Genomic DNA, 17619 nt, shown 5'->3' on the forward strand with positions numbered 1-17619 from the left:
GCAAATTAGTTAAAGCTTTATAGTGAAATCTGGGCCCCTTTGGAGTTTGTCGGTGACAAACACGACCAAGCCTTGAACCTCGGTTTAGTTACCAGTTCGGCTTACTCCGCACAGCCAGCTGACATATCTTGTCCACATTCAGCACTTCTCCGTTCTCTCCCTTTTTATTTTTTAAAAAGCTATGCGACTATGATAACGTTTCTAAAATAGCTTGATTGTATGTTTAACTTTGGCATCACTTCCTTACACTAATTTTTTCAAATGTAATTTCAATTTCAGACAAACTAAAATGAAATAAACTACATGTGGCAAACTGAGAAATTGGGGGGCTAGGCTTCCCAGTTTAAACAACAGAAAACTTACCATAATCTCTTTTTATCACTTCTAACTAAATGTGACAATAAAAACACTGCAAGAAAGATCTGAATTCCTTACTCTTAAAATTACAGCATCTTGGAATTTGTTGGCTGGAGTTAAAGAAATACGGTCAGACGAATAAACAGCAAGCTTATCTGGAAAGCTTCTTATGGCAATATTGACTGGAAATTCCTCCTCATAACCAAAAGCTTGAACCACAACTTTCTCAGATGCCCCAACTCGGAAGATCTTTGGTGCTGTAAGGACATATCTGTATATGGAATATAAAACAACAAAAGGGCAATGGAACTATATTGCTTTCGGATTTCTTACTTCCGTTTGTAATTCACTTACGTACACACCGCTAAAGCAAACAAGACAATCAGGCTAAGTTATTCTAAGACACCAGTTAAAAACAGCAGAGCCCCAGTCAGAATGATTTTTATGAAAACTGTAATGTAACATTACCAAATAACAGCTTAGGTAGAGTAATGTTTATGGATTTGATTTTGCAGACACACAAAAGCACGTCTACTACAACAGGCTATTTACATGGAAATAATTATTCCTTTTGCCAAATTAAACCCTGAAACACTAATCTTCCGAATAGTACACTCGCGTAGTTTTCCCACCAGTGAAGTTCTTACTGAAATAAATGAGGCAACTTGCAGTACAGGCCAATGTGAAAAAAACTTTTGCAGCATTACTCTAATTTCTTTAGCGCTTTATAAACTGAAGTATGCATCATTCCACAAAAGCACAAGCCAAGCTTTAGTACCTGACCACATAATGTATCTAAAATACATATGAAGTGCCGTTGAACAAAACATGATACACGTGCATCATCTTTTTCTGAAATGCCAAAAGCACTTAGGTTGGCTGCTTTTATATACCTTTGCTAACAGATATAAGAATCAGAAAAGCATCGCTAAGTAGAATTGTAAAATACACATTTTAAGTAAAAGAGCTTTCATCAAACCTGTAGCAAAGTATCTGTCTTCAGGCACTATAGAAAAGCTAATGAGCACCAGCTCTATTTCTTAACTTTTTTGCATGTTTACCTTGGGGCACGTAAGGACATGACTCTACCTCTTTCTTTGGCAGCAAATACAGTAATTCCAGAACCATCAGTCCTTTTTCTAGCATTACTCCCACATACACTAGTGAGAATTTTGCTTGTGAAAACACGTGAATTTGGATAGTGCCTTTTGCATTGGATCTACTTAAATTCTGTGTCTGTTTACCTAAAATAGCAGACAACAATCAAGTAACATTTCCGGTAAATTCTATATTTGCTTTACTTACGTTTTCTCTTGGCTAAAAGTTGTTCCAGAAAATAGCAAAACAAAAAAATGTATTAAAATAATCATAGCGTCTATGACAACGAACAGCAAACCATAGATGCCAATGATTCTGGATTAAACTGAGCTTGGCTTCTGCTGTAGATGAACAGAAATACCACCAACAGTTATTCACAGTTAATAATTAACTGCAGATCATGTTTTGCTAAAATGTTATTGCCCCCTCCCAAGGAAGCCAGAACAGCTAAACTTAGGAATTTTTGAATTTAGGCTTTCAATTTTTGAATATGTCCAGAGCAATCCTATGTCAGTCCTAACTTTCTCTCTGTTTGATAGCTACATAAAAATAATTTTCAGAGGTAGCAAGAAAACCCCCAACAAACAAAAAATTAGATTCAGTTTGTCCTTCAGAAAATAATTTTTATTTAAATCAAGGTGATTTTAAGTTTGCATCTGAAGAAAAAAAAGCATTTGAATTCTATCAAACATAATGCACTGATATGTTTAGACCAGAAGTTTCCTTTTTTTTTTTTGTTTTGAAATAACTCTTCACTTGCAAATTTCTTTTACTCATTTGTATTCCTGATTATGCCAACTTTCTGAGTACTTCCGTTCCAAATAAAACGGCAATATGAAAATATTAGGGCACAATATATCTACAACATGTACTATTTTAAACAGCATTTGCAAAAAAACCATTGGTGACAAAACCTTTACATGCCTGATATCTAAGCTCAGGACCTCAGCAAATAAGTTTATGAAAAGTTAAACTAAAGTTGTGCAAGACTTCTCAAGTTTAAACAAATACCGCAGTCAACCTTTACGGGAAAGACTTTTACAAAATTATTTCTGATCAACAGAAAATTAAACTACAAGGTGGCCAACTTGGGCTTCTCAACAGATGTAATAAACTACAAGGGAAGCAACAATTTATAGAATAAAGTCTTACAAAATGTAAGGTGCTTAATATTATTAAAAATAATGGCCCAAATACATCTTACTAAATACCAATGAGAATTCATACAGTAAGTTTACATGAGTGGTATGTAAACAATAAGGAGCAAAGAGTAAAGAAGATTGGAAAACACTTCAGAAGACTAACAACGTTCTGAAATAATGTTTTTTTAAATCTGATTATGTCCCTTCCCTACATCCTTTTTCATCCTTCGTACAGATTTCAAACTAACACAGCCCAAAACCGTTACAAGAGATTTATTTAAATACCTCTGTGAAAATGGTGGCAATTTAGGCCTACTATGCTGAGTTTACCGTGATCAAATGTAGTATTTTTAATGCTACATACAATGTATCAGAGTAAAACCCATCTACGTACCATTTTACACTGATAGGCTAATATGTGATATATACAGCACGAACGGGGGAGAAAAAAACAAACCAAAACAAAACAAAAAACCCACACAACTACCACCAGAGCAGGCTTTGTTATTTATACAGTAACTTGGGCTTTAATTAGAAGAAAACCTCTCAGAATCTACCCTTTCGAGCTGAGGACCGGGCAGCGGGGCGGCCGCCGCCGCCGCTCAGCGCTGAGGTAAAGCGGCCGTCGGCGGCGGGAATGAGAAGAACGGCCGCGCACGCGCCGGAGTGGCCATCCGCGGCGGGAAAGCTGCGCGAGGAGGGGGCGTGGCCTCGCTAGGGCCTGGCCCGCCCCCTCCCCCGGCCCCTTCCCTGCCGCCGGCCAACAACCGGACAAAATGGCGTCGGCTCGGCTCCTTGCGCTGGGTTCTTAAAGGAGCCGCAGCACCTCGGGCCTGGTGGCCGGTGGAGACGACGAAGAGTCGGCAGAGGAAGGGAGGCGGGAGAGAGGTGCGCTGAGAGCCGTTGCCTTCACTCGGGGTCGCCCAGAGGCCGCCCTGCCGGCCACTGCCCCGGCGCCGAGCGGTGAAACGGCGTTACCATGTCAACGCAGGTAATCAAAGCGGAGGCCTGAGGGGAACCGCCCTCGGCGGGAACCGGGATCCCCCTTCAGCCAGCATCGCCGCTCCCCGGCCGCCTCACCGCGGGCTGGAGGCGCGGCGCTGCCCCGCAGCCCGGCCCCGCGGGGGGGAGCTCTGCCCGGGGCTCAGCCGGCAGCACCGTGCCGCGCTGGGTGGTCGCCATCCCGTCAGGTGCGGGCCGGCCGCGGCGGGAGGGCGGGGAGAGGCCGGCGGCTCGGCTGGGGCGGCCGCGCAGCCGTTAACCGGGGAGGGAGGCGGGGAGCTGGCCGCGCCGCGGCGCGGGGTGCCCCCGGGGCACGCCTCCGCGGCCGGGTCTGCTCGACGCCCCTCGCTTCCCCGCCTGTTCTAACGTGAGAGCTTTGTCGTGGTTTCCATTGCAAAAGCACAATCTGCTCTCAGGAAACAGCATTAAACCGTCTAACTGCTCTCCTCAAAACATGAAGAAATTTCCCAAAGTAGCTTTTCACTAGCTCACTGCCATCTTTCCCCCTCTCCTGCCCCTTCCACTCTCTGTTTCCTGGCCCCGAAAGAGTTGGGCCTCCAAGTATTGAAGAGAGCGGCTCCTTCTTTCTTTCTTTCTTTCTTTTTGAAGATTCAGGGAAAAAAAATCCATTTTAAAGAAGAAAATCTTCTCAACCTAAGACACAATGTAATCACTCATATAGCTGAAAAGTTCCCTTAAAAGCATATGTTTCTATCTTAAAGAATATCTTAAAAATGTGCTTTTTGTTTACTGGCCCTAGGTTTTAGTACAAACCTGTCCATCGAAGATGGTTACCACAAGGGCTTTCGTGCACAGAACTCGTACATGACTGATTCTACACTTAACCCCTAGGGAAATATAGTTGTCACCGAGGGATGTTTCTGTTAACATTCTCTGGAATTTCCCAGGCAATCACGGAATAACTTGTTTGCAGAAGGGGGAACACTGAAGGAATGCCAGTGCTAGACTGATTTTAAATTTTTTTTCCCCTCTGTTGCCTTTTTTTGCTTGTATTTGCTCTTCTAGCTGCAAAGTGGGTGATTTCTAGCTTTGGTAAAAACAATTGGGATCCTAGTCCTCTCTTTCTGTCCTCTGCCAACTGTGTTAGTCCGAGTTGAGAGGATCTCCAGACCTGAAAGACTTGGTGTAAGCCATGAATTGCAGGACAGTTACCAAGATGAGTTGCAAAACAAAAGGCAGTCAGCCAGTTCCTGGTGTTGTGCTGTAGAACGGTGTAAGTAAACAGGTATACCATTCCTCCGAATAGGTGTCAGCCCATGAAAACTGGAAGGTGTCACCCATTGGAGAATTGGCTTAGATGTGGTTTTTTTGGCACCATATCATTGCTGGAAATATTTCCTTATGCTAAAAAGACAATTTTGTTGGCATGCAAACCGCTAAGATTTAGACTTGTGTACAGACTGATGTTTATTTCTGTTCTTCCAGATATTGGTCATATGATATTTTGTATTTTTGGCAATGAAGAAAGGCTCAGTAAGAAAAGCATTATGTAGAAAACCACAGACGTCAGCTTCTCGGACACCTAGTCCAATGTCTCCTGTCAGTTCAAGTACCAGATCGCCATCTCCTCTTAGCCAACAGACATCTCCATCTGCTTGCAAAAGCAAGGAGTGGAGGCAGCAACAGCTTAATATTACAGCAGAAAGTGTAGAAGCTGCTTTGGAGTATAAGTTTCATAAAGGTATTGTATAAATAACTGGTGGTATGAAAGTACATACTAAAAGCGTAAACAGCTGATGTTCTGTGAAGTGTGTGATTAAAGATGTATGATCTGTTGGAAAGAACCCTGAAAAATTTGCTTTCATCTTTTGGCACTCAAATGTGGAAATGGTAGTAATGAAAGCTGTGTAGAATAATGAGACTTTTACTCCTTACATTCTGTGCCGGGGGGAAGACTGGCAAAGGGAGATGCATGCTGTGCCTTTTTCCTGTCATTTCCTGTAAATCCTTCTGGGGCGTGCTGTTTCTTCTCTTCCCTTGGGGGGGGGGGGGATAATTTTCAATGTTTTCCCAGTATTCAGTGTGAAGTAAAAGACTAATATAAAAATCACCATTTCTTTCACTACTGAAGGTAGTTTCTCTGTTTAATTTCAGATGAAAATGGTGTTAGTCCAGGAGTTAGGTACATTACTGAATCCCTTATAAAAGGTCTGTCAAAACAGGAAAATTTGGCATATATAAGCTCACTGAATCTTTCTTGCCCAAAGGATGGGGACAAGAAATTTAAGGTAAGTTGTTGAAAATAACTGGCAATTAAACAAAATTAAAAATTCATTTTTATTTATTTTTTTAGTAAAGGCCTAATTTTAAGTGGATGTAAACAGCTATATTCTAATTATGTTAGCCTAGTTCTACAAGCAGCTTCTGTTTAAAAAGAAAGATATGTCAGTGGAGACTTGTGCAAAAGAAAAAATTTTGGATCAGTTAGAACAAAGTTTAGAATGCCATCCTTTGTGTAATTTTTTAGCTTTTGGATTGTGTTGGTTTCTGTGTGTGTTTGGCTGTTTTTATGGCAGTTTCCCTTTTATGTAGATGAGACTGGTCCACTGTAAACTTAAAATCTAGTTTTCTTCTTCCAATACTATAAAGACTGTACCTAAAGCAGAGTTTAAAAATGCAACAGTGAAACTGTGATGAATAAAATGTTAGAATACTTTGTATTTTTTCAATAAATAGGTGGTTGTTAAAAATATAAATCCGCCTTTCTCTTTTAAAAAAGTAAAAATTAATAAAGCTGCAGTGGTAATGGATTTATTTTCTGTTCTATAGTACATAGAAAACTTGGAAAAGTGCTATAAACTAGAGACACTAAATCTTAGTAACAACCAAATAGAGAAGATTGAGAAGTTGGATAAACTGATGAAGTTGCGTGAACTCAATTTGTCTTGCAACAAAATCAGGTAAGCAGAAACACGAATGGTTTTGGTAAGCCTGGACACAATAAAGCTGACATTCTCTTATTGTTTAAGTGAGTTCTCTCACAGGTGTGAACAGTTAGGGTGAATTTCCCATCAGTTGTATATCGAGACTAAGAGGCTTTGGTGAGATCTTAAAAAGCACAAGCTCTTAGGTATTAGAAGGATAAATAGTTCTGGGAGGTGCTGTTAGTGTACCATGGCTGCAGTTAAACTTGTTTTCCTAGGAAACCAAGCCAGATGTGCAAGTTTCCAGATGCCATAATGAAGACTGTACAATAACCCAATTAAATGCATTAAAAAATTAATTAAACTTTTACTGCATATTATTACAGGTAAATACAAGAAGTTTTTCTTTTAGGAGAGAAAGCTGAATGGGCTTGATCAGGCAGGCTGTAAACTCCCTAAATTGCTTTTTCACTTTCACTGTTTTGGGAGTCTGGTATTGTTTCCAAGTGGTATAAAAATGTTGAAGGGTAATGGTGCAGGCAAGAGCAAAATTCTTTGTTTCCTTTAATTTTTCTGTTAGCGAATTACGATCTTTACATGGGACTGACTTTGCAGTAGAGAAGCTGCAGTTTCAGTGGCGAAGTTAACAGTAGGAAGTAAGCAAGACACTAGCATTTCTACACATTGCATTCGCACAACTTCCTCTCTCGACAGGAATTGAAAAGGTCACAGTAGCTTTTAGCTACTGCTGTATCTTTTCAGACTTTAGTTATATACAGTTGGTTCCTACTCAAAAAAAGCATGGTCACAAGAGCGCATTCTACTGTACTGAGTTGTAATACTCATATCTTTAGATAAATGTCCAAGTAAACTAAAACGTAGTATGTTTTTAGCTATATAGTGTTTTAATGAAAACACTTAAAAAATGCAGTTCTGCACTCTGTCGCTTTACAGTTGATCCTTCCTTTGTATGGAAACATGTATGCAGACGTGGTGCTTAGAGACATGGTTTAGTGGTGGGCTTGGTAGTGTTAGGTTAACGGTTGGACTCAATGATCTTAAAGGTCTTTTCCAACCTAAACGATTCTATGATTCTATGAAAAAAAAAAAAAATGAACACCTTTATTTTTGTTCATCTGTTTCCCATAACATTCTTAGGAGAAAAGGAACAAAACTTCCATATTAAAATAGAATTACCACACATTAACATAATTTTAATATTGCAATTAAGAGATGTAAAAGTAAACGTTTTGCCACAGTGAGCAACAAAGTCTTGCTGTGAACTTTTTTTTTTTTTGTCTTCATGTAGTACTTGGAAGTAAGCTGGTGTAATTTAATTTGGATTGCGAGTCCATGGCAGTTAACAACTGTTTTTGCTAATTCCTTGGCTGATAATTATTTGAGACAGATTTTGCTGTAGTTTATCCATAATGCCTCAGTTACACTGTAAATTTGCTATGCTTCTTGATAAGTTATGTTTTTCTTCTTATTTTCAGTAAAATTGAAGGTATAGAACATATGCAGAATCTACAAAAGCTGAACCTTGCAGGGAATGAGATTGAGCATATTCCTGTGTGGGCAGGGAAGAAACTGAGATCCCTGCGCATACTTAATTTGAAAGAGAATAAAGTATCATCGGTAAGTGATTATAGTTAGGAACAATAATTGTTCACAGTCTTTTAATGAAGTGAACTGGTACATTTACATTGATTCGCTTACCCTGAATAATTGCTGAGTGTCTTTCCACAGTCTGTTGTGAAATACAGCCATTGTGAGCCTAAAAGTTGTTTATCAGAAAAACTCTCCTTCTGTGCCAGATATTCAAAGCATAAACCTATATTATGTTGTGCAGGAAATTGTAAATTTTTGGAAACTTAGGAAAAACTTGGTGAAAATGGGAAGACTTTTGCATGTAATTGGTGGTATCCCTTATGAGAAGTTAATTACATGGTTTTGGAGACCTGTAAGTAATCTACTCACAGTTTGTATTTAGGACATGACTAGATTTATTTCCGTGGTCCACGTTAATTTCCATGTTTTACAGCTACAAAAGGTTGTCTATGGAATGAAGTCACTTAATACAATTCCTGAAGGAGTCATGCTACTTAGGAGGAGAGATGAACCAGCTTTGTTTGAGTACTCCTCATGATAAAAGCTCCCTTTTCTTATGAATAAGTCTCAGGGAACGGATGGTTATATATATCTACAGGCCTTGTTATCTGGAAATTTCCAAGGTCAAGCTTGATGAAATTTGCCCTCTTTGCAGTGGTATTTTTTCATAGAAGAAACAATTTGATTTTAGTAGGTTACTTTAGTCATAGTACTGTGTATTCTGGTAGGTTTTTAGAGATTCCACTTTAGCATAAACGTTAAAATATATCCTTTGAGATGGACCTAACATAAACCATACTATACAATCAGAAATTCAGTAATGGGGGTTTAATTGTTCTTGGAAGGATGCCTAATCGTTGTTCCATTTGTCTTTGATTTAGCTCCATGATATAGCTAAACTAAAGCCTCTACAAGACCTGACTTCCCTATTCCTTGCTGATAATCCAGTTGTAAGGCTGCCTCACTACCGCTTGTACACCATATTCCACTTGCGAGCACTGGAAAACTTGGATGGACAACCAGTGACAAATCATGACAGGCAGGAAGCTCTAGAGAGGTTTAATTTAGGTAATAGTAATATGTTAGAACTAAAGTAAATGACGCAAAATTTTAAGTTTAGAAGGAGAGGATTTTCTATTTTAATTTTTCTATTGTTTTGTTTTTCAGAAGAGATAGAAAAATTAGAGAGAGAGTTGGAAAACACAGTAAAGGAGATGAAGAACCTTAAACTTAACCAGTCCAAAGTGCTTGAGCAACTTCACCATCAAGATGAGGTCAACAAATCATTAAAAGAAAAGACTTTGCAACAGAAACAAAGCTATGAAGACCTACAGAGGGACCTGGACACCAAAAATGAATTGGTAAGATAATCACTTGCACCAAGTAAATATTTAGAATAGTTTTGTTGTCAGAAACAGAGTTGTCAATGTGAGAGTTCAAATGGCTGGAGATTTATGTTTAAAATGAAGAGAGGCAAAACTTAGGCACTTCAACTTTTCAGAAAGTGATTATTCCTTGACCAGTAGTTCTTCAATATTCTTTCTGTGGAAAAAAGTAAGTTTATTGAACCAGCAATCGGTATCACTCTCATAATTTATGGTTTATAGTAACTTATTTGTTTGTGTCTAGTCATTTCTTTGTTTGTTTAAGACTTTGTCAGTTGATGAAAGGTTAAGTGTCTCCTAGCTGCTAAACTGCTGATGTACTGATCTCCTGGGTTGTCTGGACTTTAAAGTGCTGCTGCAATAAGGGAAAAGATTAAATGCTTTTACAAAAACGAGGTGTGCATACAAGCTGTATGTCAGTAACACCCCTTGATTATTATTTAGGGTAATGTCCATTAGTTTACTTGTACTTTATTCACATCATCCTAAAATCTTAATGCTTGACAAGTACCTTTCATTGGTAGCTATAAAATGCCAGATTTGTACGGTGGTCCTGGAAAAAGTCCTGTTGACTTGAGAGCGCTCAGTTGTGAATGACCTGATGGGAACTTCATATATGGGCTCTACCTTACTTGTTAGACTTGTCCTCTCAAATTTTATCCTTCAGAATCTCTATAGCTAATATTTCCATAGCTGTTTCTTCTGTGAACACACACACACACACTAACCAGCAGCCTATGTCTGAAATGTAGTTTTCAGTATAGTGAGATTTAGCAGCATATATTTTGCAACTTAACCCACTCTTATCATCTGGATGACAAACTTCGCTTGCTTCTTTCTTCCTTTAGCTGGTGTATTGGTTTGTCACAGTTCCCTTTCCGCAGAGCCTTTATTCCTCACTAAAGGTAGCCCCACTGTGCTCCTGGGTTGCACGGTTATTTTTATTTCTAGGATCTATTTGCATGTTTACTAAAGTAGGAACATTTGTATAAAGTGTTCCAGTGAGACTTTGTATTCACTGTGGGTTTTGGATACAATTGTCTTGGATTTTTTTTTTTTTCTTTTTCCTCTTCTGATACACAGCTAATTTTTGCATGACATATATCGGTTTTTAAAATCTTTCTTTAAGCCTTTCCTTTATTCCAGTCTGTTCTGTTTCTTTTCCTCTATTAGTCCTGCTTTCCACTGTCTATTGGAGTTTTGCTGCATGTTCTCCCTCAGGTATTCAGTGTGAAAAGTTGATTTAAAAAGAAATCACATGATGGACCTTTATTTAAAAAAAAAAATTCAAAACCTAACTAGCACAAGGTTAAGCTAAAATGAAATGCATAGGCTCTATACACTTGACAATTGAGATATCTTGTTTCTTTTACAGACAATGAGTGTTAATAGTTCTCACTGCTCATTAGTACCAGGAAATACGTTAGTTATTTGGCGTAGATTTTGCTAAAGGATTATACCCAAATTATTTTTTTTATCCTAAGTTAGTGACAAATTTATTTTCAAACCTTTGATGCATATAAACCTAAAAGGCCTTTCATGTGATCGTTTGTGTTATATTAACTGTGGGATTCTTGTAACTCTTAGTTGTCATATTGTATCTTGTAATAAAGTTGCACTTTGTGATATTTTTGATCCAAAATACACCATCTTAACTTTTTCTGATGTGAGCTTTGTTTCAAAGTTAATGTCTTTGCCCTGCTCTCTACTGACTTGAAATGTGTGTGATAATGATGACACTTGAATGAATGGAACTTACTTTGTTTACTGGTTTATTAGTTAAAGCAGAAGACAATGGAGCTAACCCGAGCTTGCCAGAAGCAGTATGAATTGGAGCAGGAACTGGCGTTTTATAAGATTGATGCAAAATTTGAGCCGTTAAATTATTTTCCATCAGAGGTAACAATTTCAAAATAATGGATCTTTTCATTGCTGTTTCTCTTGCTTTTCAACTTGGAAAGTAGAAAACTTAATAGTTTTTTTTAATCATTCTAATAGATACTGCTTATTCAGCATTATTAGTAATGAAATATAAAAAATTAATTTTAAAATCATGTTACAAGATTTGAACTAAATTGAATCTGAGTGGCATTTAATGTGTTGACTATTAGTATACATACCTATATGCCTATGTTTTAGCTAAGTAGAGTTAGTGAACAAACATTTCATTCTGATTATTAACCAAGCAAATGATAGTCCTTTCTTCTGGCTTAATTTTGGAGGCCATTTCACTTGGAGAATTCCACAAGTCAGAATGTTCTTGAGTTAGATGGTATTAGAATTTCTGTCCCTTTTCTGTGTTTTTTTTTGTCCTAGCAGAGCTAACCTCTGTCATACTTGCAAAAAAATTGCACAGATGCCTGAATGAAAGGAGTCTGCACAAGAAATGTAAAGATCAGTAATCATTAACTACGAATGATTTTTTTAAGTTATGTTTGAGTAAAGTTTAAGTGCAACAATGTAATGGGCTAAGTATAATTTATATTACTATTAAGTCTAAAATACTGAGAAAAATTCCCCCAGCTAAATATCCACTTGCAGTACCCATTTGCAACAAACTGTTCATACTCCAATTGCATTTGTTTGTTTTTAATTCCATTATAAAATAACAAGAATGTTCAAGGCCAAACAAGTCAAGTGTAGCCTGTTTTCTTCTAATTATTCTGATTTCAAATTGTTTTTCCTTGATATGCTTTTTAAGAGTGAAATGTATGTTACGAGTTGACTGCAGCCATACTTCTGAGATAAAGACATATTGCTTCATACATTTCAGGATATTGAACTTGATAATGTACCTGGTGAAAGCCCATACATTGGTAAGGCCAGGTATAAAAGAAATATGTTTATAAGAGAAGGCTACATTGCTAACAAAGCTCAGCAGATGGAGACTGGAAAAATGCAGCTAGATGAAGATGACTTCTGTAGGAAACCCCAGCTGAAACTGCAGCTCCAAAATCTAGATGAACTACTAGAGAGTAAAGAAAAAAAGATCCATTCAGGTAAAATCTTTAATTTTTATCAAATAAAAATTATGTATACCAATGTAGTTTAGTCCACTGATTAAATGCTTGACACATATTTGACATAAGAATAGCCATAGTGTCTCAAAGGCTGTAAGTGCTGTAATTTCTGCACACTGTACTTGATGCATTTTGGGCCAAAACTGTTACAATTTCTTTTTGCTAATGTTTTAAGATAACTCAGGATGGAAAGATTAAATATTGTTGAAAAGAGAATGCTAGGGAGGTTTCATATTTGATGCATTAATGTAATTGTATAAGACTCATTAGAAAAAAATCTTAGAAGTACTTTTTGAGAAACCAGAATGTATTAGCTTTGATTATCACTGTTTTAAGAAAATGCATTCTGATTAATGTGTTAACAGAACACATGCGTATCAATGTTATACAGAATGTTATAATGTATTTTGTGGGGTTTTGGTTTGGTTTTGTTTGGTTTTGGTTTTTTTTTTGTCTGCAGCGCAAAGAAGATTAGAAGAACTGCAGAGTGCAATAGGAAATGCAGAGCAACAAGTTTTGAAAGTAACAGGGGAACTGCAACAACTGGAGGATGCTCTGGCTCAGAAAAAAGTATGTAAAGAAGTTGCTACGTGAATAGCAAGGAAAGTGTTCGAAGCAGTGTGGATGTAGAAAATATAACTGGTTTTCTCTCCATTCTTTTTTAAAGTGGCCATTGTACATACGTAAATCCATTTGTCACACATCAGAAAAATCTTACGGGTTTCTGGCAGCTTGTTTATAAATAAGCTGTCAGAGTTGTAGTGCAATTAATTGCATCTAAACATGTTCTACGTGATGCTGCTGATGGTCGTTAACTTTCCCCAGAACGCTTTGGAAGAACACGAATACAGACTTGAGTACTGCCATAAGTGGACAGTTAGGGGTCACTGCATTGCGCAGCAGGAGACTTGGGGTTGAATTTGAATGTATCTTCTCGGTTCCAATAACCAGAAGCTTATAGCTCCTTAAAGGCTTAGTAGACAGAGCAGAAAGTAACACAGTAATGTCACAACACCATAAGCAGTGCTGGTGACATGACATACATGTTCATGAGAAAGGAGGTTTTACCTAACCTCTTGATAAAATTGTATGGATTCAATATATTCTGATTTATCAGAAAAGACCTTTCAGGAAGGACTGTAACTCTGTAGGTTTAGTTGTGCAGCTAATAATAAGCAATGTAGCTACATAATTGGCAGCAAGAATGAATTTAAAAACATTTATCAGCATTAAACTAAAATTTTATCTTCCATTCCTTCAACAACTGTCATAAATTATTGCTATTTTTAGTCTTTAAACTTCTCTTACAATCAATGACCAGGATCTTCCATATTTTAACTTAAGAAGTCATAACTGTGGGAGGGGAAAAAAAAAGACATTCCAGATAGTCTTCTCAAGACTGCAAGAAGGAATTATACAAGAGACTTTTGAAGTCTTGTTTGAAAACAAAACGCTTTAGGATGGTGGTCAAAATGAGGGTTCTGGCGTTTCCTAGTATAGTAGACTGACGTTATGAAATTTCTAGTTACCATAAGCAAACTGTCTTTCTATTTTCTAACTCTTTTTGAGAAAATCCTATGAGTTTGTTATCTTAAAAAAATAAAGAAGATTGAAAACAATGAATAGATCATTTTTAGGCAACCTGTTAGGCTAAACTAGCAGTCTGATTTAACTTTTAAAAATGTTCTTGATCAGCTGTGTATTTCCAATTAAACTGCTTTACTCAACCTCCTGATGCTATCTCCAGATGTCACAGGCCGACAAGGAAGGTCTTGAACAGCAATTGAGTGAAAAGATACAAATGCTGCATCAGCTACACAAGGAAGCTTTAGAACTGGAAAAACAAATGGAGAAACAGAAAAGAGAAATGGGGAAAAAAGAGAAAGAGCTTGAAGACTTGCAGAGTTCTCTTGCTTCTGTAAATCCTGAAGATCCAAGACATGTAAGTAGAACTGAAATCTTGAGTTATGTACTGCATATATTCATCTACTGAGAAATGTAGTAAAGGCTGCTTTAACAGAGTACCATTCAGTTGTGCCTATTTCATGAATTATATATTCTTTTGCTATTTATTAATTTCTTTAGCTGTTATCATTTGAAAATCACACAAGTCCTCACAATTAAAAAAAAAAACAAACCAAAAAAACCAAACAAAAAACCCCCCACACAAAACAAACCAAAACAAAAGCCAAAACAATGGCTTTGGTAAAACCCTTGGGCAACTAATTTTCAATGCTGTTGCTGTACAGGACATTAAGAACTAGATCTTTATGCTTTGCAAAAACATGCTGTGCAGTGCCTTGGAGGCAATTTCTGTGTCAGAAATCCTTAATGCATCTTTTCATAGAAGCTGACCTTAGAGATTTTTAAAGGTCTGTGCAACTGCTACAGGCCTGTAGCTGAAGTCCTGCTTTGTCAGAGCGCTCTTGCCTTGGCACAAAAGGCTGTTTGCAAGAGGTCAGCCTAGAAATACTGTCTGGAGCAGCAGATGTAGCTGACCTGGCCGAAGTGGTGACAGCGGATAGGAGTATTCCAACCTGCAAACTGCAGACAGCTGAAGGCAGCAGCAGCTTTGCTTTGCGCTGTAGTCCAGCATCCTACAACTAGAATCAATTTTCAAGGAATAGTTCTAATTTTGAACTTCTTCTGAGTTTCTGATTTGCCTTTTTGGTGGGGACTAATGCCCTTTCTCTGCTGTCCCGTGCAGTCCTGTCATTACTGACAGATTCAGGAGGTCTCCGAGGGATGTGTTACAGGGTTGGGGCAAAGCTGCGTGCACCAAGAAGAGCTCGGTTGATAGTCTCGTTTTTTTTGTTCTCCAGGGAAGTGAGACTTTTCATTTCTGAGTTACTAATAGTGTTCAGGTACAGCAAACACTTATAGGAATTTTAAATTAGAATGAAATTGAATTTTTTTAATAGTATTTTAAAAAAGCTTTTGTCTTTTCAAAGGAGAGCTTTTTCAGCTTGATGCTTTTAAGTATGCAAAGCGAGACGATGCTTGGCTCCCCTTCTCAGCTGAGGCCTGCAAGCACTTTTGAAAAATGCATTTTATTAATTTTTTTTTTTTTTTTCCCCCTGAGCAGTTCAGTAACAGCAGGGCTGTGCGCGTTCCGGGCGGGATCCCTAAGTAACGGCCAGGCCCCGCCGCAGCGCGCCCGCCCCCCGGCCGCCCCTCGCCTCGCCTCCCAGCCCAGGAAGCGGCGGGGGCGGCCGCTGCCCAGCGGCGGCAGCGCCCGGGGGAGGCGGGAGACCCCGCTCAGCCGCGTTGTGCGCTGAAGATCCCGGTTCTGTAGTCAAATGAATCCTAGATCAGGGGTGGGGCGTTTTGCGAGTGATACCGGAGGAAGGAAAGACAAAGGCAAAGCTGTAAGTGTTCGGTTTTTTTAAACAGCGCTCTTGTGACATTCAGCAGCTGCAGCAAAATGACTCAGCAGCAGCGCCTCTGCTTGGGTTTTGCTTGTTGAAATTTCACTTTTGAAAGCCGAACGGTAGTTTGTCTTTAACAAGGTGACAAGTTGAATTGTGCTAATGTGAATGTTAAAAATAACTTCCGGTTTAATACATTAAAAATACAGAAAGATCTGGTTTTACCCATTCCTCTTGTTAGAGAAGCAACTTCAGAAGTGATTTTTCTGAGAACTTGTATTTAAAATTTCTACTGCTAGCTCGATTTTTTTTTTTTTGAGTAGTAGGAAAAGGTGCTGTTTATCATGACAGTTTGATGCTATATTTTTTCTAAGTTTTCTGGCATTTGAGTCATTTGTGAGTAATTTCGTACCAGTGAGAAACAGCTAGCGCTATAGTGTGTTGATAACCAAGTTTTGTATGCAGCTGGAACAATCAGCTAAATTCATACAAAATGCCTGAAGTCCTGACCAACATCTGTGTGAGCTGCGGGTACAGTGTATTTCCCAGAAATATTCTTTAAAAAAAAAAATCTGCTTTAAGTAAATCTTAGCTGTAAAGTTGGCCTCACTGTGTGATTGTTTGGAGTATTTTCCTTTGGGTGGTGACCTGACATGTTCTAAAGCATCATCTGCTGCAAAGGCAATGCAGGATGACAGGATTAAAGCTTCTGGAGAAAATCATGTTTGTTCTTGACTGAAAGAGGAAATGGTATAACAAAAAGTAAAGGCAGGAAGAAAGGTAGTAGCCATGAGTAATAATGTATAAATGTAGGCCTTATTCGTCATGCACGGGCAAGAGGGAGGCTACTAATGATGCTGTTAGGCAGGCAATCTGTGTGACTATCTGGGATTCTTTGTTGGGCAGTAGTGAAGAAAAATATTTAAAAAATAAAAAAAAAACCCAAAAAAAAAACAACAACAAAAAAACCCCAAACCCCAAGCATCACAATATGTGCTGCACTTGTGTCTTTTACTGCTGGTAGTGAGGTACTGCAGAACTGAGCTAAAATATTGATTTGACTTTTTAAATCTGTATTGATGTTGTTCCACTTTACCTTTCCAACTGTTAATTTACAGGCTCACATGAAAGCTCAAAAAGCAAGTAAAGAACAGCAGTTTGATGTAATGAACAAACATTACAAACAGCTTGAGAGTCGCCTGGATGAGATGCTCTCTAGGATTGCTAAGGAAACTGAGGAAATCAAGGACTTGGAGCAACAGCTCACTGATGGTAAATTTTTCTTTTTGTCTTACAAAAAACACTGTATCTAGGATAATATGACAATTGAATTGAGGATTCAGTTTTGTTTATCTTTGCTTAACGTGGCTGGGGGCGGGGTAGTTTGCAGGATTTTTCTTTTTTCTTTTTTTTTTTTTCCCCTCTTCTTTTTTCTTTTCCCCCCTTTCTTTTAAGGCAGGGGGAAGCAAGCAACTGCTTGGACTAAGTGACTGATTTGTTGCTCTGGGGTTCAGGATCAAAATGTCAAGGCAGGAAGGCCCTTGATCAAGTCTGAGCCAAGTGGTTTGTTGGTTACTTAACCTGCAATTTTGTTGTCACAGCAGAAGAAAGGATTACTCTGCTTTTAATTGTATGAGTGAAGTGTTCATTGTTCAATAACCTTATGATGTTGTCTTTTCATTTCTAATTCAGATAATGATTTAAAATATTAACGAGGTGTTACATAGCTAGTACTCGAGCTGACTGAGATT

General features: G+C 38.2%; 2 protein-coding genes across 6 annotated transcripts in view; one reads left to right on the plus strand and one right to left on the minus strand.

The window, feature by feature from the left end:
* Positions 1-1438, minus strand: part of C5 (complement C5) — a 28292-nt gene extending 26854 nt beyond the window's left edge. Inside the window, exons 1-2 of the mRNA XM_087753325.1 lie at positions 1419-1438; positions 436-628 (exon numbers count right to left, since the gene is read on the minus strand). Coding sequence (XP_087609451.1) covers positions 436-628; positions 1419-1438 — 213 coding nt within the window. The remainder of the gene's footprint in view (positions 1-435; positions 629-1418) is intronic.
* Positions 1439-3018: 1580 nt separating this feature from the next.
* Positions 3019-17619, plus strand: part of CNTRL (centriolin) — a 37491-nt gene continuing 22890 nt past the window's right edge. For 2 of the 5 annotated variants that reach the window (XM_087753333.1, XM_087753329.1), the window contains exons 1-13: positions 3020-3588; positions 5046-5301; positions 5715-5848; positions 6390-6520; positions 7981-8122; positions 8977-9163; positions 9263-9456; positions 10329-10385; positions 11260-11379; positions 12254-12479; positions 12961-13070; positions 14248-14442; positions 16987-17140. In XM_087753333.1, coding sequence (XP_087609459.1) covers positions 5079-5301; positions 5715-5848; positions 6390-6520; positions 7981-8122; positions 8977-9163; positions 9263-9456; positions 10329-10385; positions 11260-11379; positions 12254-12479; positions 12961-13070; positions 14248-14442; positions 16987-17140 — 1873 coding nt within the window. In that variant the 5' untranslated portion in view covers positions 3020-3588; positions 5046-5078. Of the gene's footprint in view, positions 3589-5045; positions 5302-5714; positions 5849-6389; positions 6521-7980; positions 8123-8976; positions 9164-9262; positions 9457-10328; positions 10386-11259; positions 11380-12253; positions 12480-12960; positions 13071-14247; positions 14443-16986; positions 17141-17619 lie in introns of all 5 variants that reach the window. The other 3 variants (XM_087753332.1, XM_087753330.1, XM_087753331.1) reach the window with 3 other exon arrangements.

The sequence above is a fragment of the Nipponia nippon genome, unplaced genomic scaffold (assembly GCF_047370975.1).
Source record: "Nipponia nippon isolate SJK-2023a ecotype South Korea unplaced genomic scaffold, ASM4737097v1 scaffold_16, whole genome shotgun sequence".
In the NCBI taxonomy this organism is placed as follows: Eukaryota; Metazoa; Chordata; class Aves; order Pelecaniformes; family Threskiornithidae; genus Nipponia; species Nipponia nippon.